Below are 24466 nucleotides of genomic sequence, written 5' to 3' on the forward strand. Positions count from 1 at the left end.
AGAGATGTTTGTTCAACACTTGCTTCAGCCTGTCACTGTGCTAATTATACAGAATTTAGCAAACTGAAAACTTTCCGTCTGTATTCACTTACTTTATTCATCTTAAGAAGTTTGCGTAATATACTCTTTAAAAATGAGAGCATCCAGAACATAACCATGTTCTTTGAGTGTTTAATAGTTGGTAATGTTCCCACACATCATCCCATACATTTGGATATGGATTTTTTGTTTATTTATTTATTTTTCCTCTACCTTAGACTGGGGAGTGCCTATGAAAGTGCCCTGCTCATAGTAAACGCTCAGTAAACAGTGGATGAATAAATGAATGAAGGGACAGTTCCAGAACAATATTATGCACAGGGTACTTATTCTGTGCTTATATTTATTATATAATGTTTATGTGAAGGATTCAAGGTCATTTCTTATAAAGAGCAGCTGAAATTGGCATCATCAGGGAGACTAAATAAGGACATCTACCCAGGGAAGGGATGGACACAGGGAGCTTGATGTGACATGGTCCCCAATCGCCTCCTTAATTCTGCTAACAGTGTGTCTGGTTTCCTAGATAAGAGGTTTCTGTTGTCATTGGTTATAAAAGCAACTTCAAAAAGTGTGAGGAATGAGATTACAGTCTGAATTTGTAACAGTTTGCCTTCCAGAACAAAATGGCATGCACATCACCTACCACATCTTCGGTCTCTTCACCTGTTGACCGTCCACCACAGCACCTAACACCCTGCATAGAATAGGAGCTGATTAAATGGTTGTTAAATGAATTACTGGATTCTTTAAGGAAGGTTTTTTGTTGTTATTTTATTTAAGCAGCTTTTCTGTGGCACTTGAGGAGTAAAGGAGTCATGACCTACAATCCTCAGGACAATCTGTTTTAGAAAAGAAGCAACAGTTTAACAGTTTTCAAAGAATCTTTCAATTGTTTCACCAGAAAGAAACTTGCTGCCTTTTTATTGAGTCCATCTTTTACTGGTGCATATTGTTTCATGAGTCCCCATTGTGCCACTTTAAGTCCTCCTGGATGGAAGATTTGTTCCCCTGTTAGTGTAAGAAAGTTAACGTACTGTTAAGTGCTGTGCATAGTGATAGAAGTCTATTAATAATACATATGTGGAGTTTGGCTAGCAAAGCCATCTGCTGAAGAGCAAAGAGCTTTGCGCTTTAAAGTAGCTTTCCATAATCAATAGTCCCACTCTATTCAATAAAAAATTACTAGAGCATAAAATGTATAAAGCTTGATCGGTTCCCTTTATTTTGGTCGTCTGTTCAGCAAAAAAAATGACAAGTTAATTCTTTTCTAAATGCATTTACAACTTTAAAAGGACAACAGACATTATCATAAATTAGTCATGCTGCAGTACACTGATTTTTAATATACACACATTTAATTTGAATACCTTGCACTAGGGTTTCAATTCCAAGAGTGTTTGCAAATCTATATGTGCTTAGTCAAAACATGACCATTAACTAATGCAATTATTCTTTCAATCTGTCATCATTAAATCACTTAAGATTCTATTCCAGGGTGCTTTGCTTTAAATCTAAGCTTTCAGAAGAAGGAGGAAAGAAATCCACACTTTGTAAGCAATTCTAAGCCGTATGAAAGTGACAAAGCGTGCCTTCTAAAGGGCAGAGGTTGCTATAAAACTCTGATGGTCCTGCCATCCTATTGCTATTAGAATCACTTTATGTCACATTAGTAGGATGGAGGTCTTTTAAACATAGTTGCTAAATGTGCCTACTTTTCTAATTTTGGCTTTGCTAATTTAGGATGTCTCTGCTCACTGCTTCACAGTGATTAATTAATTCCTTACTTCTTCTGCCCTCCCCACTTCAATTTGGAGAATAATTTGATTATAGGATTCCTTGGATTAGACAACAAGACTCTCAGGAGACAAGCTGGCTAGCTGGGTGCTTGAATTTCAGGGCCTCGAATAACATTTCCTAATCCAGAATTTGTCTTTTATATCTCTTGATGTGAATGTGTATTTCCACCATTAGAAGATTATTTTCTTTGACTTAATCTTGGTTTCTTCTTTTAAACTGCATATACCTCCTTAGAATGATAATATATTTAATATTAACTTTTAATGTATCATGCAGATACATTTATTGACCATTCCCTAAGAGTAGACTTACATTATGGGGAACAAATGAAGAAATTGAGTGATGAGTTTCAGGAATGGGAGAACAATTCTGAAAGCAGATTCTAGGAGATAAATGAAGAAAAACTTAATTTTACAGTTATAATACATGGTTGCTCTCATGTTTGAGTTTTTCTCCCCTTTCCTGGGTTGTCTCATTTAAGAATTCAGTGTCAAGACATTGTGCTGTTAATACTTGGGGCCAAAACAATTTGGAATCATTCTTTGCTTCTCCCTCTCTCTCCATCCACATCTAAGCCATTAGAAGGTTGTCTCTACCTTCACAGGATACCCAGAATCTGATCCCTTCTCCCCACACTCACTATGACTGCCCCAGTTGAAGCTACCGTCATCTCTCCTAGACTGACAAAGGCCTTCAAACTTGTCTCCCTCCTTCCCCCTCCATCATGGTCTGCTCTTCATTCAGTAGCCAGGGTGGTCCTTTAAAATATAAGTTGCCTTATCATATCACTATTCTCCTCAAAACTTTGCAATGATTTCCTAGCACAATTGGAATAACACAGTCCATATTCTGGCATACAAGGCTCCATATAGCCTGGCCCCTGACAACCCTAATTTCCTCTCCTTCCTGCCTTGACCATCTGTCCCAACCATACTGGCTTCTGTGCTTTCCTAGAAAGCACCAAGCTTTCTCCCTCCCTGGGATCTTTGGACATACTCTTCTCTCTGCCTAGAATGCTCCTTGCCCACCTCTTCTTGTGCTCAATCCCTTGTATTATTCAGGGTTCTGAGGACTTCCCTGGTTATGGGACTGAAATGGCTCTCCTCGTCCTTCTTTCTCTTCTTTACTATCTGATGTCATGCTATGAGTTGATGCATTTCTGTGTGTTTACTCCAATAGAAGGTAATCTTTCCAAGGTCAGGGACTTTTTCTTGCTCACTACTGTGCATTTCTATTGTCTGAAAGTGTGCCTGGAACATAGCTGGAGTTCAAGAATTACTTCCTGGAAGAAAGGATGAATGAACGCAGAGTTGAGTAAGTGATTCGCTTACTGTTGGGGCAGGCCTATTTCTTTCTCTACAGAGTCCTGCTTTTTAGCTCCTTCCTGCCTTCAGTCTCTCACACATATCTTTATGTTACCTAAACTGTCCTTGTATGAGTTGTTTCTTCTGTGTGTTCAGTATTTGAGTTATCAGCATTCCCCTTCTCAGAGGTCTAGGGTTCCATGGTAGCTGACAGTGTGCACTCTCACTAATGGTAGGCACGTTGGAGTTGTTTTCACAGGAATGGATGAAGAAGGTTTACCTAACATTCACAATGACCAGGGAGCAATGTGGGGAATTCGATTTCAGGGGCTTGCAAAGGCATTCCTCTTCAAAAAGTTGTCTTCTGCACCAGTTATTGGGAATTTGAATTTTTACAATTAGAGATTCCTTTATTTGGCTTATATTTTATCTCTCTTTTTAATTTGCAATTATATCCTGAAAGTGCTCAAATTTGACACTAAGTGACCACGATCTTCTAATTATAAAATGATTGGCTATAAGATATTCTCAAGCTATATTTGTGTTTGAGTCTGGCTGAAAAATTATTTTGGCAGTGTGAAATATTATTGATCAGTTGTCGCTGACAATATCATTGTCATCAACATAGAATATTTTTTGCTTCAGTCTAGAATGCACTTCCTCAGACCAAGACCAATATATACTTGTCCTCATAATGGCTGAGCAGTTCACTTGTTACCTACCGAACTAGTTTTCTCTATCCCCTGACTAAAGTTTCATGAGTTTGCCATTCATTTACTGGAGGGTCATTTCGTTAAGAAGATGTACTTTAGAATCAGATACACTTGACTTTGAATCCTGCTCTTCCGCTTAGTACTTAATTATGCGACCTTGGAAGATTATTTATTCTTTATGCCAATTCTTCCATCTGTAAAAGGGGGAATAATATTTTCTTCACAGAGTTGTTGGGAGGGTTCAATGAAGTAATTCACCTTAATTTGTTAGTGCAGTGCCTGGCACAGAGTCAACATGCAGAAAACATTGGTTGTTATTATTATTACTTGAGGGATATGTCACGGTACCCTAGTAGCCCAAATAAATTAATGCCTCATCTATCCTGTTCAGCTGGACCCTTTGATGAAAGCAAACGGATCCTACACAGTCACATTTGTAAGGGACTATGAAGGTTGACAAAGTTCTTTCATTCTGTGGCTGTCTTCTCTACTTGAGGCATTTTCACAATTGATTTCAAAGTGCCGATCCCTCATAGGAGATGGGGCTCTGCCCTTTGGACTCCCTGCGGTTCCCTCCTAAGCAGAAGGACAAAGGGAGGACATGTTGAAAGGCATCGGAGTTGGGAGGGAGAGCGTGGAAAAGGCCTGGTCTTTGACAGGGACTTAGCCATGAAAGAGTGTGTCCCAGGCAGTCAGGAGGCCAAGTTGTCCCAAGGCTGGAGGACTACCTCTGTAACAACTTCTAAAGGAGAAAGCGAGTAACGTTTAGCTGAGCGGACTCCTTTGATTTCTTATTCTGTCAGATCCTAGAGACACTTTCCCAGGTTGATGGAATGCAGGATGTTCAGTTTTCATGGCTGCCGGGTGATTTGTGACTAAACAGAGATAGCACTTTTGAAAAAAATAAAGAAAATGGTTGAGGAAAGACGATGAAAAGACCGGCATTTTTAAAAGGAGTATAGCAGCCCTTTACTGGCATGCTTTCTCCTCTGCCGCTTACTGGCTTAGTATTTTCTCTGAGGTGATAAACAATAGCGATGGTGATAAATGTCTTAGATTTCTTTGGAGAATTTCTTGTTTGCCAGTGAATGGAATTTGGGTGTTTTTGGTCAATGAGCTACCAAAAGGGTTTTTGTTACTTTATATAACACCAGAGTCATTAAACTTTACGTTTTTCTCCATAATGACTTCAAAATTCCTCCATTCCTAATTTTTATAGGGTCATGATAAATTTATTGAAAAAGCAATTTTTACAGCATGGCCCATTCCTTTCAAACAAGCAAATGGATTACTATACTTGCTACATTTCTAAACTCTATGTTTCTTTTATGCTATTTGCTGAACTTTGGGTGCCAGAAGTTGCACCATGGCATTCCTGGATCTCTAATATTAGGACTTGATGAAATCCTCATAAGTGCAGTCAAGTGTGTGTGTGTGTGTGTGTGTGTGTTTTCTGTGGCAGTAAGGGGCAAAAGGCACATGGAGAAGGACATAGGGAGAAAAGGAATGAACATTTGGTGAACATTTCTTATACGCCAGATTCAACGTTTGGCATTAGGATCCCTATTTCACAGATGGGAAAACAGAGCTACGCCAAAGTCATATGATTAGTAAGTGGCAAGGCCCAGGTCATTTTGGCTCTGATGCATGTTTAGCATCTACACCATGCAATCCCTTTTTTGCCTGTCTTATTGGCTAACTCCATCAGAGGAGGCTTGGAGTCAGTTGCTCTATCGCCCCCTCCTTAATAGCCAGAGAGCTCTTCTTTTAGGGAAACTTTGGAGAAAGAGGGTTTGAAATGAGAACTTGGTAACCATACTCCCCAACACACCCCTATCTTGTTGTATTTTGGCCTGGAATACAGAGCTACCTGTGCCCTGAGACTCAGAGACATGAGGGACAAGCCTCCTGCTTGAGTGACCCTAGAGAACAGGGTGAGAACTTTGAGTGAGGAGAAAGGGCATCAGAGCTTCACTTCTGGAAAGAACTGAACTTCTCTTGGTCTCTCATGCCCAGGAATTAGAAACCTATTATTTTCTCTTTCCCCTGGCATAGGCAGGACCTGAACTCGCACTCCAAACTCTTACCCAGCCCACTGACTAATTTTCACTTGGAAAAACACGTGAAAATGAAATAGCAAGGCAGAGGGAGAACAATTGTGTTACAACAAACCCAAAAGCATTGTCCAAATCCTTTTTCTACAATGGGCTTGAGAGGAATGATTCTCAGCTTTCAAGCTTTGTAGAATGATGACATTCATTATGAGAGGGTTTGATCACCATCAGGTCTCTTTGAGATTTGCTTCCTGATTTTGACATCTGTTAGCTGATTTCAGTTTTACTCTAGTTTCTATAAGGCCAGGTAACACATGCTTATTTTTAGTTTTTTTTCTTTTAAACAATCACAAAGCTGATAAATTTTGCCTTAAATCTGAAATGGGACAGCAAATACGAGCATGGCCTTAGATTTTGTTTATTGTTCCAGAAGTAAATGGGTCTGTAGGTATTTATGCGAATGCTATAGGGTTATATTAATGCTATGGACTTAAGGAATGTTGTAATAACCCACAAAAGGAAATTCTGTCTTAAATAATTCTCCAGGTTTTACTGTAGTGTTGTTATGGTTGTTTTGTTTTCTACAAATTGTGTGCAAACTCCATTGTGTTTTCTCCCCTTTAGGGAGAAATAGGCATGTATGTCTATTAAGATAGTATCTTAACTAGTTATAAACTAGGAGGGCATATCCCTAAGTCAGTTTAAATAACACCATGTCTGCATATGTAAAAAAAGTACTTATCAATTACATATAGTGGCACATTAACTCATTTTTAATGTCTATACCCTTATCCCAATGGGGTCAAACAGGTAGAAATACTTTCCTATACCAAGAAAATTGAAAAGTAGGTTATCTCCATTTAAAATAATATATTCACACATTCATACGCTATCCTACTAATTTCAAAAGAAAGGCCATCTTTCACACAAAGTCATCTACAGGTTTGTGAAATGAAGCCCCATGACAAGTTCACCTGCTGTGAATTAGGCTCATTTAGTTTCCAACTCCTTACTTTAATTCTTTACTCTCTTACAGCTTCAAGGCTGAGACACTTCCACTGTTTATCCATATGTCCTTCCTTCACTCCTCTCATCCTTTGCTATTACCATGATAAGCTGATGTGATTTTTCTCTAGGAAGTAAAAGCAATTTAGTGTTCAAAACCAGTAGACTTCTTTATCCATAGGCAAACATTTACCCCTAGAAAGAGAGATTATTACTTACGTTTGCTATCATGACTTGTTTTCTTTAGAATTTTACATTTTTCTTGTTTCTTCTTCTTTTAAATAAATTGAAACAAACAGGTATTCCTGGAGGACCTCTGAATGGAAAGAATGCCAAGTCTCTCTCCTCCTGGAGCAACAGGATCCCCACTGGCATGCCACGGGACCCGTTTGCGGCGGTGGGATCCAGACCCGGGAGGTGTACTGTGCCCAGAGCACGCTAGCATCCACCACACAGAGGGCCAAGGAAGGTAGGCAGCCCATTCCTGGGATAGGTGGTGCTGCTGATTGGAAGGGAAATCAACTCCAACACCATCTCTTCGTGTTCTTCTTGCTAGAAAGGACCCTCAGCATTCACAAATTTAATATTTATTTTATTGATTATTTGCAAACAATCCCTAAGTCCTGCTACTTGCAGTAATTTGGAGTAGTTAATAATCATAGTAATAGGGGCTGGCCCCGTGGCCGAGTGGTTAAGTTCGCGCACTCCGCTGCAGGCGGCCCAGTGTTTCGTTAGTTCGAATCCTGGGCGCGGACATGGCACTGCTCATCAGACCACGCTGAGGCAGCGTCCCACATGCCACAACTAGAAGAACCCACAACGAAGAATACACAACTATGTACCGGGGGGCTTTGGGGAGAAAAAGGAAAAAAAAAATAAATCAAAAAAAAAAATAATCATAGTAATAATACTAACAGCAGCCTCAAAGGATCATTGAGAAAATTAAATGAGAATGTATACCTAAGATCTGTAGCACAAACGAATGCCACAAGCTAAGAGGCTGATGTGCTGGAGTGAGTCAATTGGTAATGAATTAATAGAATTCTCCGTTTTATCCAAGAGTATTTTGTGAGAATTTGTGAATGTGGGAATTTATACAGACATATCACTTTTAAATGTCAAGGATCCACTATTTTATTGCTACATTTTAAATAATATGAAAAGAAGAAGAAAGAGGAAGAGGTTGAGGAATAACAACTTCCTCCATGGCAGGCTATCTATTAGGCAGGTACAACCTCAGCACTAGTCCATTTGTTTCAGATTTGGGTCAATAATAACATATAGGGACTGAAAAGCTGGCCCGGATTTATTTAAACCAATTGATTGAAAAGCCAGGAGTGGGGAATAATGCTTCCACTTTAGCAGAATGTACGGCGTGTTCCAACCACATTGGAGAACATAGCAGTGCTCTCTGCAGATGTGGTGAAGGTGGGGCTGTTTCCTTGAGTGTGCACATAAATTCTCTACTATAGAATTTGGTTAGGAAGGCAAGATGCAAGCTCTCGTACTATGGAAATGCATCCACTCTATCCTGTAAAGCTTTTCATACAAGGAGCCTTTCTTTGTGACATGGTCTCTCATCTTTCCAGAGGCGTTTATGACCATAGCCTTGGATGATTCACCTTATGACTCATAGAGGGATAATCTTTATAGACTTCTTAGCATGTGCTTCAATAATTGAAGTTACAGTGCCACATTTCTAGGGTTAGGGTTATTTAAAAAAATAATAGTTAAATTTTCTTCCTTCTCTAATGTCGCTTTTGGGAAGTGACAATTTACATACTTTCTGTTCCAGGATAGAACATGAGTATGCTTACTCATCTGACTTTGGAAGAATAGCATCTAGATAAAAAGCTCCAGATTATTCTTTCAGACCTTGGTGATCTTTCTGTTCCACCTTCTTCTTCTTCCCCTTTGCTGTTGTCTACAGTACTAGGGTCTTCAGGAGACAACACATGTATAAGAATTCTGTAGAATTGATATATTATGATCTATCTATTTGTAACTTCAACTTTGAATCTTCTATTAGACATTTTCATCTTCCTAAGTTTCCTTTAGTAAAGATAGCTTTTCTTATGGATCACTTATTTCTAAAGTTTCTTCTATCTTATTCTTTACAGCTTTCTTAATGGAAACATACTGACCAGGAAGATTGTAATTAGGAAGAAAGTGGAAGGAGGGCATTCTAGAGGTGGGAATCATATGCTACATGTGGGTGGGGGGTTAAATAGAGGAAAGGTGTTAAATGCAGGTTTAGCAGCCTGTTAAACCCTGCTACAATCTGCTTGCACGCATCTATAGAGGAGGAAAAAATACTCAGTCAAGGTAACTTCCAAATTAATATGTGGGTTTACACGGAAACAGAAAGTGCTTAGAAAGCCCTAAGCCTGGTAAAAGTCAGTTCTCAGGGAGGGTCTTAGACGTGGGAATGAGATGAAAACACATTGATGAATGACCTGACAATGTACTCTTGTACAAAGTTGAATACAGTGAGTCAAACTGTTGCTGCAAAATACGCCTCAGCCACAATTGCTTTAAAGCTCTGGTACGGCTTACAACCTAACTTTGTAATCGTTAACAAAAGTTTTATTTTGCTCTTGTGTGAAAGTGAGCCAGAAAGTTTCTTTAGCCATCACTTTACCTTTTTATAAATGCTTTCATCTCCTACTCTTATCATTTATGGACGTAATTTGACAAATCTGGCAATGTGGGAATTTCTTCGTGGCTCAACTTAAAGACAAAAGAACAATTGAATTACTATTGTAAGGGACCGATGAATGTGTTTAAAGAGGCAGAATTTAAGTATTTCTAACCTTTTTAGCTAATGTCCGAATAAAGGCCAAAATTGGTGACATTTTTTACATTTCAGTTTTTGTGAACATCATTTTTTTTTTTTTGATTATGTTAGATTTTGGAGGGAGAAGGAATTTTAATAGCCTTGATTTGGGAAACTCTTCTCGGTCACAGTTGACTCTCCCACAAGGTTAATTTTCCTTCCACTCCAGCATACTGTGTTCACTCTCTGGAGTGGAATTGCTTGACTTTTCTTCCCTACAAAATCCCACCATCCACTATAAATTGGCTGCTCTGTATTCCGAGAATCTAATCTTAGAAGAACCCACAATCTTGGGGAAAAAAACAACCTCCATTTTCATGGATTTCTTATGCAATAAAATGCAATAGAATTTCTATATGCCAGAATTTTTAAAAAATTGCGAACTTTCTCCCAAGGGGGCCTTCAAGTCACTTGCCTAGGTTGGATGGTGAGGCCGAATTCTGACTTCAGTGCAGTTCTGTTGATAACTTATTCTTGGTGATATCCCATTCCCCGTTTAACCTCAATTCATGGTATTTGTAGGAATAGTATAATAACATCTATGGCATATTTACCTGGTTCTGTTGTTCATTGTGCATGTGGTGTTTTAAGTGCAACCAAAATAAAGCTGTAACAATCAAATATGAGAAGTATTACTAGTAATAGTAGCCAAGCCAAAAGAATTGGGAATGAAAATGTAGAGGAGTATTTATGACTTTGTTTCCAAGTTATTGTTGTAGGGAGAATTGTGCTTCTCTTTTATAATTCAGAAGCACCAGCAAAAGGGCTGCTTACCTGTAAATCTAAATCTTGGATTTGGTGAGACCATTTTCTTCTTGCCCTTTTCTCAAATGAAACTAAACCCATTCAGTCTGCATTCAAAGAGCATTTCTCAGAAGGGAAAACATTGAAGTAGGGGCTGCACCTCTAAAATCTAGTAAACACTGGGACAAATTTATTCCGTTCATGACAATGTGGTTGGAGACTGGGATATCAACAAATGTGGAGTGAAGTGGCACAGAGATGGAATATATTTATATAGTGAAGAAAAACAAAAACCAAATAAAAAATTGGTATGGTTGAAGTTAAGCAGAATACTACCTGGATTTTTTTTTTCATATCTCAGATTTATTATTTGGCATCAAATGGACATAGCTACTTTAAGAATGGGACACAGTTTAGTTTTGAATTAGTAAATGCATTAGTTGACCCCTCCACTCTAGTAAGATTGAATAGTTCTTAAAGTCCTATGTGTTTAGCATCCTGGGCCCAGAGTTAGCATTAAGGCAGTACATGATCAGAGAATGGAATGTGTCCTGGAATGCTAAGTAGTATATGGAGGCTTAATATGTTTTGAGTCTAACTAGCGTATGAAGACTTAATATGTTTTGGTTCTTGGTTTTAATTCTGACCTGTATCGAGCTTTGATGAGCCACATAAATGTTGTTCCAGTCTCTAGTCCATTAAATTGGTTTTAAACATAATGATTTGGTGAGTAAAAGATGGATGACAATCACATGTTTATTTTTTTAGGGGAGAAGTGGCTTAAACAACGGACGTTTATTTACCACAGTTCTGGAGACTAGGAAGCCCAAGATCGGAGTGCTGGCAGGGTCACTGTTTAGTGACAGCCAGCTTCCTGGTTCGTAGAAGACTGTCTTTTCCTTGTGTCCTCACATGGTGGAAGGGGCATGAGTTTTCTGGGGTCTCTTGAGGTCATACTGGCTTATAACATTGAGTACATTTCAGGTGTATGTGATTATATTTCAGTTTCTATGTAGAATGCATCGTGTTCACCAAGAGTCTAGTTTTTTTCTGTCACCATACATATGTGCCCCTTTACTTCTTTCATTATCCCCCAGCCCCTTCCCCTCTGGTAACCACCAATCTGTTCTCCTTATCTAAGTGTATGCTTGTTTGTTTGTCTTCCACGTATGAGTGAAATCATACGGTATATGTCCTTCTCTGACTGACTTCACTTAGCATAATACCCTCAAGATCTGTCCATGTTGTCACAAATGGCATGATTTTGTCTTTTTTATGTCTGAGCAGTAGTCCATTGTATGGTTTTATATAAATATATATATATGTGTGTATATATATGTATACACACACCACATCTTCTTTATCAGTTATCTTCTTTATCAGTTAATCTGTTGATGGGCACTTGAGTTGCTTCCACGTCTTCACTATTGTGAATAAAACTGTGATGAACATAGAGGTACATATATCTTTTTGAATTATTGATTGTATATTCTTTGGATAAATACCCAATAGCATTTTTTTTCAAAAATAATTTATGTCCAGCTATGTTTTTGGCTATGTACCAGACACTGAAATTATAAAGGTGCCTCATTAATTTAGCCTTTTAATTGGAACAACAGTTGTACTAACAATTATGCTATAGTGTCTTAAGTAATGTGATCATTATATATATATATATATATATACATACATAACATAGTTAAAACGACTTGATGCCTGAGGGTCATCTTCATAAAGGAAGTATTGCTTAAAGAGAGTTTGGAGGATCATTAGGAAAGAATGTTCTAGGGGGTACAAAGAAGACATATGGAAAGGAATGGAGATGTTTATGTTCAGTGGTGGCAGGTGACCTTGTGTGAGGGGAGCACAGGGAATAATGAAGTTACAATGACATTGGAAAGCTAGGCTTTTTGTGCTATTCTGGAGTTAAGACTTTATTTGTGAGAATATGGGTACCTATTGCAGCCTTTTTTCCCCCACTGCAGGCTGTTAAGCTCAGAAGAAATCTTATATTCTTATCTGTATATAAGAAAGTAAAAATGTCAGTATGCTGAGAGAATTCTCATGAGTGGTCATGTCCTATTTGCAAATTTATCTGATTATCCAACAAGTTTTTAAGATATGAAATAAAGTAATTTATATTATAAACAGATGAACAGGTTTCTTAAGGGGCAATTGAAAGAGATATTCCACCATCATTCGAGGGCCGAGAAATGTCCCTTATCAGTCTTTATAAATTGATTTTAAAGTCAATAAGCTCATTTGGGTATGAGAATAAGGTGTCAGGAAAATAATGCACTTAGAACTTCCCACAGTGTGGACCCTTACAGGAGAAATGAGACTGTTTGAATGGGGTTACAGCGTTTTCTCTTGCTTTATGTTAACAGAGAAGCAGTGATAACTGAGTGAAATAATCTTTCCTAATTAACAACAGGTTATTTGATGGCCGTTCACATAAGACCAAGAGATAGAAGGCTATTGGCTGTGACCTTTCTACCTTGGAAACATCTTCAATTATTGGGATAATGGTTTAAGAGAAAGTCAGCATAAATATAAAATATTCTTTCCAAATATTTTCTCCAAAAATGTGGAAGCTGAGAAAAGTTCAGAAAAGGAATCTTAAATACTTAGAAGCAGTTGGTCACCAGGAATCTCAATTGAGATTGGTTTCTACTGGTTCTGTTTCATTGCATTTGTATTTCAGTTTAGTGATTTGTTAATCAAGTATAACAAACTAATCTTAGTGTGATATGGCAAGTGTTTATTGAATTACTGTGCTTAGCAAAAATATCAAAGAGTTCCTACTTTAAGCATTCATTAAATTATCAGGCTGTTCTTGACATTAAAACTGTCAATTTATTTAGCTGAAGGTTTAATTCACATGATTGAAATGAGAGTAAGAGAGAGCTGCCTTGAACAAATGATAGAGGCAAGATATTTGAGAAGAAGGCCTAGCACTGAGTAGAGGTTACTCTTGAAAAAAATAAATGGCTTGTGGAGAAGTAGACCTTTTTGATGATATGTGAGTCTTGCTTAATTTGATCTCCTAAAAAGGGAAAACACATGTTCTTCTTTCTGCAATATATTGTATATTTCTTTAAAGTTAACACAACTAAATTGATAATTCAATACTGTGTGCTGTTGAAGCCAAAGCATGTGGCATCATGGAAGAACAAGATTGTCAAGGACTAGAATAGGATGTGAGTTTGGATTTTTCAATGATTTTACCAGTCGTATTTCAACTTTCCTAATGCTATTGCACTGAGTCCATACCCCTGTAACACACTTTTTGCCTGATTTATAGCCATTGGTATTATTTTCTGTGTCACCTATTAGACTGCAAAGCCCTTGAAGGCTATGCTTGAGGTCCTTCTTTGTGTTTCCAAGTGCCAGTGTCGATCGTATAAACAGCAAATTGCAAATGCTTATGTAATTCAAAATGGAAAACTCCTCAAGTGAGAGAGTGATATATTCAGTTTCGTTGAATTCTTTTTTGGGGGGTAGCACAGAGAAAGAAATTGTTTTACTATTGACAAAGCCAAAATGATGTGCTATCTAGATATCAGAATTCCGTTCCAAGACCAGGTTGTCCAGAGGGCCTGGAGTAGAATCAGATAAAATAGAAGCTATGAGGAGCATGAAGAGATGGAAATGGTCCATGGGGAAAGATTGGGGAGGAATGCAAAGGAGAGGAAAATAAGGAGGATCAATGGACTTAGAAGATCAGCTTGGACTGAAATCTGGCTCATGACACTAGGTAGTTGATTTTTGAGTAATTTCCAGAGTTAAATACATCCCTCTGTTATTCTCCAGAGAAACCAGATTATGGAAACCACCGTTGATTTCAAATTATTTATATCTATCGATTTTACTTTTGATCCTTAACAGTCTTTAACAGGATGGGAGATGAGAAAGTCAAAAAAATAACTACAGAAATGAGGTAAGTACCTTAAAAGAAAATGGGAATTTCAGGGAACGAGAGATTAAACCAGTGGGATGTGGGGAACATAGGAAAAGTTTGTGAAGAAGAAAGACTTTTCATGGGCGTTAAATAAGGAAGGGCATGGTTTCAACAGGTGTTCATGTGGAGGGAACAAAATCCCAGGTGGAGGAAACAGGAAATGGGTACAGTAAAGATACAGAAATGGAAAGTCATAGAACATATTCGCAATAAAACCAATAAGCAATTTGGACATGAATATGGGGTGGATGAAGGTAAGGACTATGGATTCAGGAGAGGTAGAATTTTAGGTTGTGGTCTTCGGGCCTTATGATGACCAGACCATGAGATGGTAAGAATTGAACTATTGCCCTCTCCATCCCCATCCAGCAGTCTGAGCTCCAACAATATATTGAACTATTTCTTTAAAATTCTAGGTCTTTGGAGCCAGTCTCTATCTGCCCACTGACCACTATCCTAAGTTCTTCCTCATTTCCTCCAGACCCTCATAACTTAATCCCTGTCTCTGGCCTATTGCCTGGATTACCCCTGCTTCTTAGAGTGTTCCTTCTGGGAACCCTTTAAGATGACATAGGGTCTCTGCTCTTTAGCCATCAAAGCACTTTATCTTCCTGCATTGTAATTGCTTGTTTTGTGCATTGTTAACCAGGCTACTGTGCAAGGTCTGTGAGTCAGGGACCACATCTATGTTGTTCACTACTGTTTCCCCAGCACTTAGCACAGTATCTGGCACATAAAAGATGCTTGTATTGAATTCAAGCTTTGCCCCTTCTCATATTCCTTTTACCACCTTCTTTCTTTCTCTTGGTTGATGCTCTACAAGCACATGGTTGTCCGTTCACTTTCAAACTTTGGTAAAACACCATGTTGGGGTGCATGTGGTGCATGAGTAGCAGCTGAGGGGCTGGATGTTGCAACCTGGAGGCTACAACCTGGGCGTGTAGGAAATTTAACTCCTTGAGGAGTAAAACTTCACCAATGGGAAACATGATTTAGGAGGGAGCCAGGCTATTCCCAGTGCACCTGTATATTATTCCAGTATATTCTTGCAATCCTTCCAGAGAAATCCTGTTTTCCAAATAAGTGACTCTGCTGTGTATAGTTATGGTTTAATGTGAAATGGTAGCCAACACAATAACACATCACATAGCATCACTTCATATTTTCTTTGCTTTACTCCTGCTGTTTTCTCCCTGTCACTGCCTCCTGGTCACACACCTCCGAAATAAAGTATTAACACCTAAGTTATCATTGTAGTCTCTGCTTTCTAGAGGACTCAGCCACAACAAAACTCAATGAATATGTGTCAAAAGAAAGAATGAGAGACACTGATTTTGAGGATTTATTATAACAGTCTAGATGAGACACAGTAGGGGCCTGAAGTATGGTGGGAGCTGTAAATAACTCTTCTTGTCCTCCCTCATTTTCCTTCTCTTTTCTTCTCCTTCAACCTCATTTTTCTTCTTCTTCTTTTATATATTCCCTCCTCATCATCATCCAATTTTTCCATTTCTTCCCCTTCCTCATCCTTTTCCTCTTCTTTTCATTTGGCATAAATCTTGAGAGCAAGAACAGTTGTAGTAACTGTGGTCGACTTCACAGTGGTTAGCCTAACAAAAGGTAGTAAGAGCTCAGTGGGTATTTCTTGAACAAATGGACATAAACCCCTGCACATCATCTTCCCATTCAGTTGTAGACACTTCTTTTTACTTTGGGGCAATTTCTATCTTCATTTCCATTGTTCACCTACACCTGCACTTCGTTAATGAACAGTTAAGTTCGCCTTTTCAGAGCAGAAGATTGCATTTGGAAAACATGCTGAGACTATTGCATTTACAATCTGTAGTTGGGTGTCTCATTCAACTTCATTTTATCAGCTGGATTAGATTTTTCTCAAACACCAAGCCAAGACGTAATGAGGTTCCTCTTGACAGCACAATTTCTGGAACAAAGTTATTCCTTCTAAATCTATTTCTCCAGCCTTGTTGAATATGTGAATGCCCTGAAAAGTAGAATATAGAAGAAATATCCACTTGTTGTCCAACCCTTCCTGCAGGAACATTTCACAACTTTCTCACCAATTTATTCTCTGCTCTAATTTGGACCTCTCATCAGGTTCATCCTCATGAGAGAAGAGTCACTTAGAAAGATCTCTCTGTGCTTAAAAATGGTTAAATTGCTCCTTGTGTCCTCTGGTCATTTTCTCAGGCCTACTGGAGAGTAAAATCAATGCCCGCATCAAGAGAAAAGCTGGAAAAGCAGCTGAAATATGATGCCAATTCTAATTCTAAGGTTCTATGTGTCTCCATGGGGAATATGTAATTGTAGTTCATTATATTGTTTCAAGATCTGCTTTTCTAATACTTTAATCATATTTCTGACAGTTGATGAAACTTATTTGAGTTGTCCCAATTCTTTCTAGGCTTGGAGCTCACTACTGGATCCAGCTATTTTTATTTGACTAATCTCCAGCATTTTAAATCCAGTATTCCCCGTACTGGGCTCTTTATTATTCTGCCTAAACCCATATCAGATTCTTTTCTAGTGTTTCAAAATTCAGGAAATTGTTTCTCTCTCTGCTGAGTGCCCTTGCTAGAAACCTGGGGAATGTCCTTGATATTTCCCTGCCATTCACCTCTTTGCCTACATTCAATCTATCACCAAATTTTGTTAATTCTACCTCTCTCTCTCTTTCGCTCTCTCTCTCTCTCTCTATCTATATATGTTTTACTTAATTATCTTTTATTTATTTCCATCTGTCTCCCCTTCTAGTATTATTTCTCATATGTACTACTATAATAGTTTCCCGACTTATTTCCCTCTTTCTACTATTACTCCTATCTAAATAGAGTGGGACGTGTTTAATATGATTCAGCACATGGTCTCTGCAGACGCTCTTTGTTGTTGTTAGTGCTGTCAAGTCCATTCCAACTCCTAGCGACCCTGTGTACAGCAGAGTAGAACCCTGCCCGGACTTTTCGTGCCATCCTTTCACCTTCTGGCACCGTATCAGACAATGCTCTTCTGCTATTTATAGGGTTTTCATGCCCAAATTCTTTTTGGAAGTGATATCCAGGTCCTTCTTCCTAGTCTGTCTTAGTCTGGAAGCTCCACTGAAACCTGTCCACCATGGGTGACCCTGCTGGTATCTGAAATACTGGGGGCGTAGCTTAGCATCACAGCAATATGCAGCCACCACAAAAAGCACACTACCTCTGTCCAAATTCTCACTCTATCACTTATAAATTGTGTTGGAGATAATTGTAATTCCTAGAATATAGGAGTGCTGTGAGGATTAAATGAACACACGCACATTACATACCACCCAGAAGAGAGCCTTATACAATAACCAGAGAGTAACTATTAGCAATTATTTTTCTTCTCCACACTCCTGCCAAATGAACTTTACAAGAAAGCTTGTTTGAGTATATCATTCCCATGCAAAATGACTTCATAGGCTTCCTCTGAATTAAAACTTCTTAGCATCACTCCTAGAGCCATGTATGATGTGGTCCTTGTCTACCTCTCCAGCCTCAGCTGACTGCACTCTCCCCTCTGCTCATTCTATTCCAGCCATCCTTTGTGGCCTTGGGCAAGCTAGTTGACCTTTCTGTGCATGAGTTTCCATCTTGTGGCTAGAAGCTAGCATTGCATCACCTAGGCAGCAGAGAACATGAGAATCATGAACCCAGAACATAAACCTCTTGACTCAGAACTGATACACTTTCACAGCACACTGAAGAGACTAGACATTGTGTCCCTGTCTCAATGCAGAGGAGTGAGGGTAGGGGAATTAGAGGTCCTTGGAAAATGTGCCCTCTGGCTGAGTAGCCATTTTCTAGCAACAAGTGTACACTTTGGAAGGGAAGCCTGAATCTTTGAGGGTCAGCTAGCTGTCTCTGTTGCAGGGATTATTTTCTATTAATTACACTCCATATTAATTTCCTATTGCTGCTGTAACAAATGAGAAACTTCATGACTTAAAACAACCCAAACTGATTATCTTATGGTTCTGGAGGTCAGAAGTCTGAAATGAGTCTCACTGAGTTAAAATCAAGGTGTCAGCAAGACTGTGTTCCTTTCGGAGGCTCTAAGAGAGAATCCTTTCCTTGCTTTTCCAGCTTCAAAGGCTACCTTTATTTCTTGGCTCATGATTCCTTTCTCTGTCTTCAAAGTCAGCAACATAACATCTTCTAATGTCTTTCTGACCGTGACACTTACGCTTCCCTCATCCACATATAAGGACCCCTGTGATTACATTGGGCCCGCCAGATAATCCAGGATAATCTCCCCATCTCAAGGTCAGTTGATTAGCAATCTCAGTTCCACACAAACTTAATTCCCCTTTGCCATGTAACTTAACCTATTCACAGGTAGTAGGGAGTAAGATTTAGACATGTTTGAGTGGCCATTATTCTGCCTACCAAAACACTTTCTCTTCTGAGAAATAAATAAATGCTTGGAATTTATTAGAATTAAACAAGAAGCCAGTCCTTATGACTATATGGATTATGTGATATGATGTTAAGGGGTAAAAAGATCCAAATAGCTTAGTAATTAAGAATTTAGGCTCTGAAGTGGGGACTCCCACATTTGAGCACCAGCTCCCCCCTTCCTAGCTGTATGATGTTGAGCAAGTCACACAGCCTCTCTAAGCCTCCAGTTTTCCCATCTATAAAAGGAGATAACAGTAGGGTCATCAGAGTTAAATGAGATGACCCATATTAAAAGGAGAAAAAATCATGATAGAGTACCTGATGCATAGTAAACACTCAATAAGTACAAGGTGTTATAGTTTTTCCTTTTTGACACCAAAGGCTTTTCTTTTTTGTGCATTCATACATTTATTGAGGCCCTGGCATAGGCTAGGCACTATTAAATATTAGTGATAGAGGGATGAATAGATAAACCTTGACTATCAGGAGGTCAAAGCCAATTTGGAGAGAGAAACATAAAAACGAATTATGTGGGTATAATATAATGGATATTATATTCCAAGTGTGTAAAATGTAGTTTCAAATGCAAGATTAAACAACAAGCAACTTAGAAGAGGAAAGGAGTATGTCCTTTAAAGTTTCTATTAAAATGCAAATACTTCAGCTAACTCATCTGTAGAATGAGGGCGTTAGACTATGATCCAATGGCAGAATTTCTTTCAGTAATAAGATTGTGTGATCAGTTTTGTCTGGGAAGGACATGACCAAGGCCCTGGCCAGACACTTTTCTGCCCTGCATCTTGTATGGTGTGTGTATGAGGGGACACTCCTTAAATTCATTACCAGTTGACATCTACATGAGATTGTTCAATCACTGAGACCACCACACTACTCTGTGAGTTCTCTATGAGTACATTCAGAATTGACTGCTAAGACATTTGGTACTGCACTAGAAATTAGGGAATCAGGTACATCAGCATCCCATTCAAATCATCCTAGTTGATTTTAATGGAAGAATTCCACAGACCATGACTTAAGCATTTTATTGCAACAGTTTGACACCGAAAAAGTGGTAGATGTGAAAATTTTGGAATGATATGATAGAATACATAACAAAAGTTTTGACTTTTTCAAAAAATTTCCCAGGACTGTTCAGCTACTTAATTGAAGTGCCAGTCATAGAATGACTCTCTAGGATTTCTTAGCACACAGAGAGTTAAAAGACAATCCTGAACGAATTGTGCAAAAGCCAGTGTTGGAAGAGCTATTTGTAAGTTTAAATGTGAGTAACTGACATACACACATATCAAGGACTGTAAAGGATCTCAGGTATTACCCTACTTGCAAGCTAACATGTTAGCCTACAACTGTTTCACAGATACTGGCAGAAGACATGAGACCCCTTGGTCAGAGACAAAGGGAAGTTTGTTATTTACAGCAATGTCAGTAGCCAGAATATCATCATTTGTACTGGTTTCTTGAGCCCCAGTTCCCACAGTGCAACACAACAGGGGCCACGTGATGCCTGCACACATAGTGAGTTGTGTGACAGGAGAGGGACACTGAGCTTTAGAAACCTCAGTCTTTCACAAGGGGTTGAAAGCAAACCTGCACAACCTTTGCCCCAGAAGATGACATTATCTTTCTGTGCCAAGGCTGTTTACTCTATAAGCATTCCTGAATAGATAGTCTGGAACAAAAGCTGTCAGTATCTCCGATCACAAGACATGCAGAAGTGTGACCGATCCATGAAGAAATTGTCTCGTGACAACACACATACGTAAATGCATGCACACAGTGGTTAATATATCCCTTACTATTAAAAATGTAACTAAAGTAATTGTATATAGTGACTGATCTGTTGATCTTCCAATTATAATCAAGAACTAGTATCTCCATCATATGAAACAATGAAATTCCCCCCATGTCCTCCAAAATCTTTGATTGGCTAAAAGCAACCTCATATTTTATATCTTACCTTGTGGTGTTAATTCATAGAAGGCAGGTATAATAGCCAAAAAACCACAAGAAACAAACACTTTTATTTAGAAAATGACCTCTCTGTTTTGAAAACTGCAGCATCCACACTCTTCTTGAGAAATGTGTTCAATTTCCCTGAATCAATTAGATATTGTAGAGGTATTGGGCTGTTGATTTGCAGCTTTATCCAACAAGCTATGAGAAGAATTTGTTAAGGATAGAGAAATAAATATGTAACAGATTGGCTTATCCTGCAGAAATTTTTGAGATGTGAAATTTAAAATCATTTTTCCCAAATTGATGGCCAGTAGAGTTAATATTCTGGAAATTCTACTCCAGACTATTAAAAGTTTGTATCTATAAGTTGCCTCCTATTAATTTCAAGGTAAGAAACATTTTTAAAAAAGATTTCATTGTGTGACTTTTCAAATGTACATAAAGTGGAGATAATAGTTATTACTTTTTGATAAAATGGAATTATGTGGAAAGAAATACTGAACTGGAAATCAGGCAGAGTTCTAATTCTGCCTTTACCACTGATGATGGTACTAACCTTGTGTAATTGAGTTACACGATTTTGGCTTCAATTATAAAGTATCTGGTTATAAACTAAGGATAATAGAATGCATTCATTCTCTTCTCATAGGTGTATTAAATGCTAGTGGGAAATATCAATGTAAAAGTTAGTTACATTCTGAAGAAAATTTGTTTATACATCATATTCTTTCTCTTATTTTCTGTAATGTTTCCTTTCACTGAAATAGAATTAACTGGGGACACTATCAGCACACTATTTCCCAAAAATTCTATACCTGCAATTTTTTTGCTAGTTACAGTATACTGTCAAATTGTTCAGACTCATTTAGTATTCTTTAGGCTGGATAAAGCTTGAAACCACATATGTAATTTTTGAGAAAGATAACTTCATTAAAGTAAACTATGTAATTATTGGTTGATTTAGTAGTACCTTTCTACATTTTTCTGTTTAGCTATGAGAAACTGTTACTTGAAACAAGACAAAGAAATGGAGTTTTGGAACTGAGAGGAAATTTAGGCGTCATTTAAGCAGTAATGAGCAACAAACCTGGTGATATGAACCACCTTGGTCCTTGTTAAACATATTCCTTCCTGGGCTCCTCCCCCAGAGATTCTGCTTCAGTGGGTCTAGTGTGGACCTAGAAATTTGTAAATTTTTATTTTATTTTATTTATTTATTTTTTTGTGTGTGAGGAAAATTATCCCTCAGCTAACTACTGCCACTCCTCCTCTTTTTGCTGAGGAAGCCTGGCCCTGAGCTAACATCCATGCCCATCTTCCTCTACTTTATATGTGAGATGCCTACCACAGCATGGCATGCCAAGCGGTGCCGCGTCTGCACCCGGGATCTGAACCAGCGAACCCCGGGCCGCTGAGAAGCGGAACGTGCGCACTTAAGGGCTGCGCCACCGGGCCGGCCCCGAAATTTGTAAATTTTTAAAATAATAAAATAAATGATTCCTATAAATGAGGAAGTTTAGAGAAGATTGACACAATTAAATATTTTTATCCTGAAATAGGCAAATCGTACCTGCAGTCATTGAAACTTGCTTGATTCTCAAAGTTGGTCAGCTGCGGACCTAAGGCCCGTTGCCGGGTTCTCCATCCATTACCCTAGCCTAAAAGTTAATATGCTTTCAAAATATGCACCTTCTCTAAAACTGATTTTCCCCCTGACACTTATTTACTCATTAGTCTAATAATTTCTTTCTAGCCAAATTTGGCAACTATTCAAGTTGTAGGGGCTGGAAAGCAGCCCCAGGAAGCACAGAGCTCCTGTAAGAACTTGTTTCCACTGATAATGATTTTAGATGTCAGGGCTCAGTGTGGAGTTTGCGGCTTTAGCATCAAAGCTTTTAATGACTTGCTAACTCTAATTGTTTTTCAGCTAGGATTTTATGGATTTCTGCTTCCTGATTATTCTTACGTCTTACATAAGCTGCGTGGCTTTCCTTTATGACCCTGCAGAAAACTTCTATTGTGATAATACTATGTCAAAGATCCTCGAAAATCTGTAACCTGTTTCAAAGACAAAGATGATTATTTCTTTTTACTCAGTTTCCAAACGTCTTGAGGTGGACTTAAAGCTTAAAAGACGTGGTGTCTGTATGCCAGACATCGATCTGCTTACTCTCTTCTTAAAACTCTGAAGCTCAATTTGTAAAACTTTTTCCTGATTTCTCTTTTATCCTTAGTAGAGTCGAAAATCCTATATAGTATAATTTAGATCTTGTAGTCACAGGTCAACATGATTTGTTCTTCTTTTTATGTCAGATAGAAGACTTCTTAAAGGAGCTTTATTTTCTTTTTCTTACACCCTATTTTGAACATTATATTATACTTTTGACTCAGCTTTACATAGCAGTTTCCATATACCATTTACAATTGTAAGCATTTTTTACCAATATGTTGACCATTTATATCATTGGGTGGGAGGATCCTGACTTATGAAATAGATCTGTTTCTGAGTACTTCATCATCGTTTCCAAATGAGAACATGGGTGAGCATTTTGGGGGAAAATGCAGAAGGTGAAAGAAATTTTTATTAAGGTATACTTGATATTTGATGTTAGAGGACAGAAACTAGAAGATTTCTGAGAGTGTTGATGTTTATCCATAGGATCCTCGAAGCCAGGAAAAACAGGAGGACTAGGGAAGGAGAGAGCAAGGGGGTTTGGTGATGGAACTGGCAGATGGGTGAGGTCCATAACTAATTTGGGATATGGGCAGGTGAGGTTAGTTTTAAGGGCCTGGATGGGACAGTCATGGCAAAGACGCATATTGCATGACTCATTCCTTAATATGTTTTAACAGTATATATAGCTCTACCCCGCCACCTTGCTCAAAGGGCTGGACTGCATTATCATTTCAAGCTCCATAATTACTACAATCCCCTCTCCCTCCCAAACCCCACCTCCTTTTTGAGGGAAACCATGTGTACGTTCATCTTTGGGAATGTTTCTTTTTAATTGGAGAGTAATGGAATAGATGTTCTCTATTGGTAAGATAGGGAAACTTTCTTACTTGTGTTCCTATAACACGGTAGCAATACATTTATTAACTGCCCAATATTAAGTGACTGTCTCTCAGCTCCAAAATGACCTTCTCTTCTCTTCTTTATGCAGGTGAGGGCTAGATGTCAAAGTATAACTTTAGCAGTGTTGTTGTGACCATTCCTGTTATCTTTATTAACTGAGATAGGTGAATAAGGATGTCTACAATTTGAAAGGGGCTGGAGGTTGTCTGGTACAAACCTTTCTCAAACGCAGTGATTTCGTTTTGAAGCATCCATGAGTGTGGTTTCAACTGCATGCTAGGGATAACTAATTCATTGCTCTATAAAGTTCTAATTATTCTGTAGACTTCTCTTAGATTGAATTGCTTCTTGTTAATTTCCATCCACTTTTTCTAGTTCTGCACTTAGGAGCTACATAAAGCTAATCCTTTTTTCGTATAAAAATCCTTCAAAAATTTATAAACAGCTACACTATATTCTCTACATTTTCCTCTATTTCAAACACCCTCAGTCTTCAACTTTTCCTCATGGGTCATATTTTC

The 24466-nt window shown here is 38.3% G+C and overlaps 1 protein-coding gene across 1 annotated transcript in view; it reads left to right on the plus strand.

The window, feature by feature from the left end:
* THSD7B (thrombospondin type 1 domain containing 7B) overlaps positions 1 to 24466 on the plus strand; it is a 675055-nt gene that overhangs the window by 189549 nt on the left and 461040 nt on the right. The window contains exon 4 of the mRNA XM_046659574.1: positions 7215 to 7384. Within this exon, the coding sequence (XP_046515530.1) occupies positions 7215 to 7384 (170 nt within the window). The remainder of the gene's footprint in view (positions 1 to 7214; positions 7385 to 24466) is intronic.

The sequence above is a fragment of the Equus quagga genome, chromosome 4 (assembly GCF_021613505.1).
Source record: "Equus quagga isolate Etosha38 chromosome 4, UCLA_HA_Equagga_1.0, whole genome shotgun sequence".
Taxonomy (NCBI): Eukaryota; Metazoa; Chordata; class Mammalia; order Perissodactyla; family Equidae; genus Equus; species Equus quagga.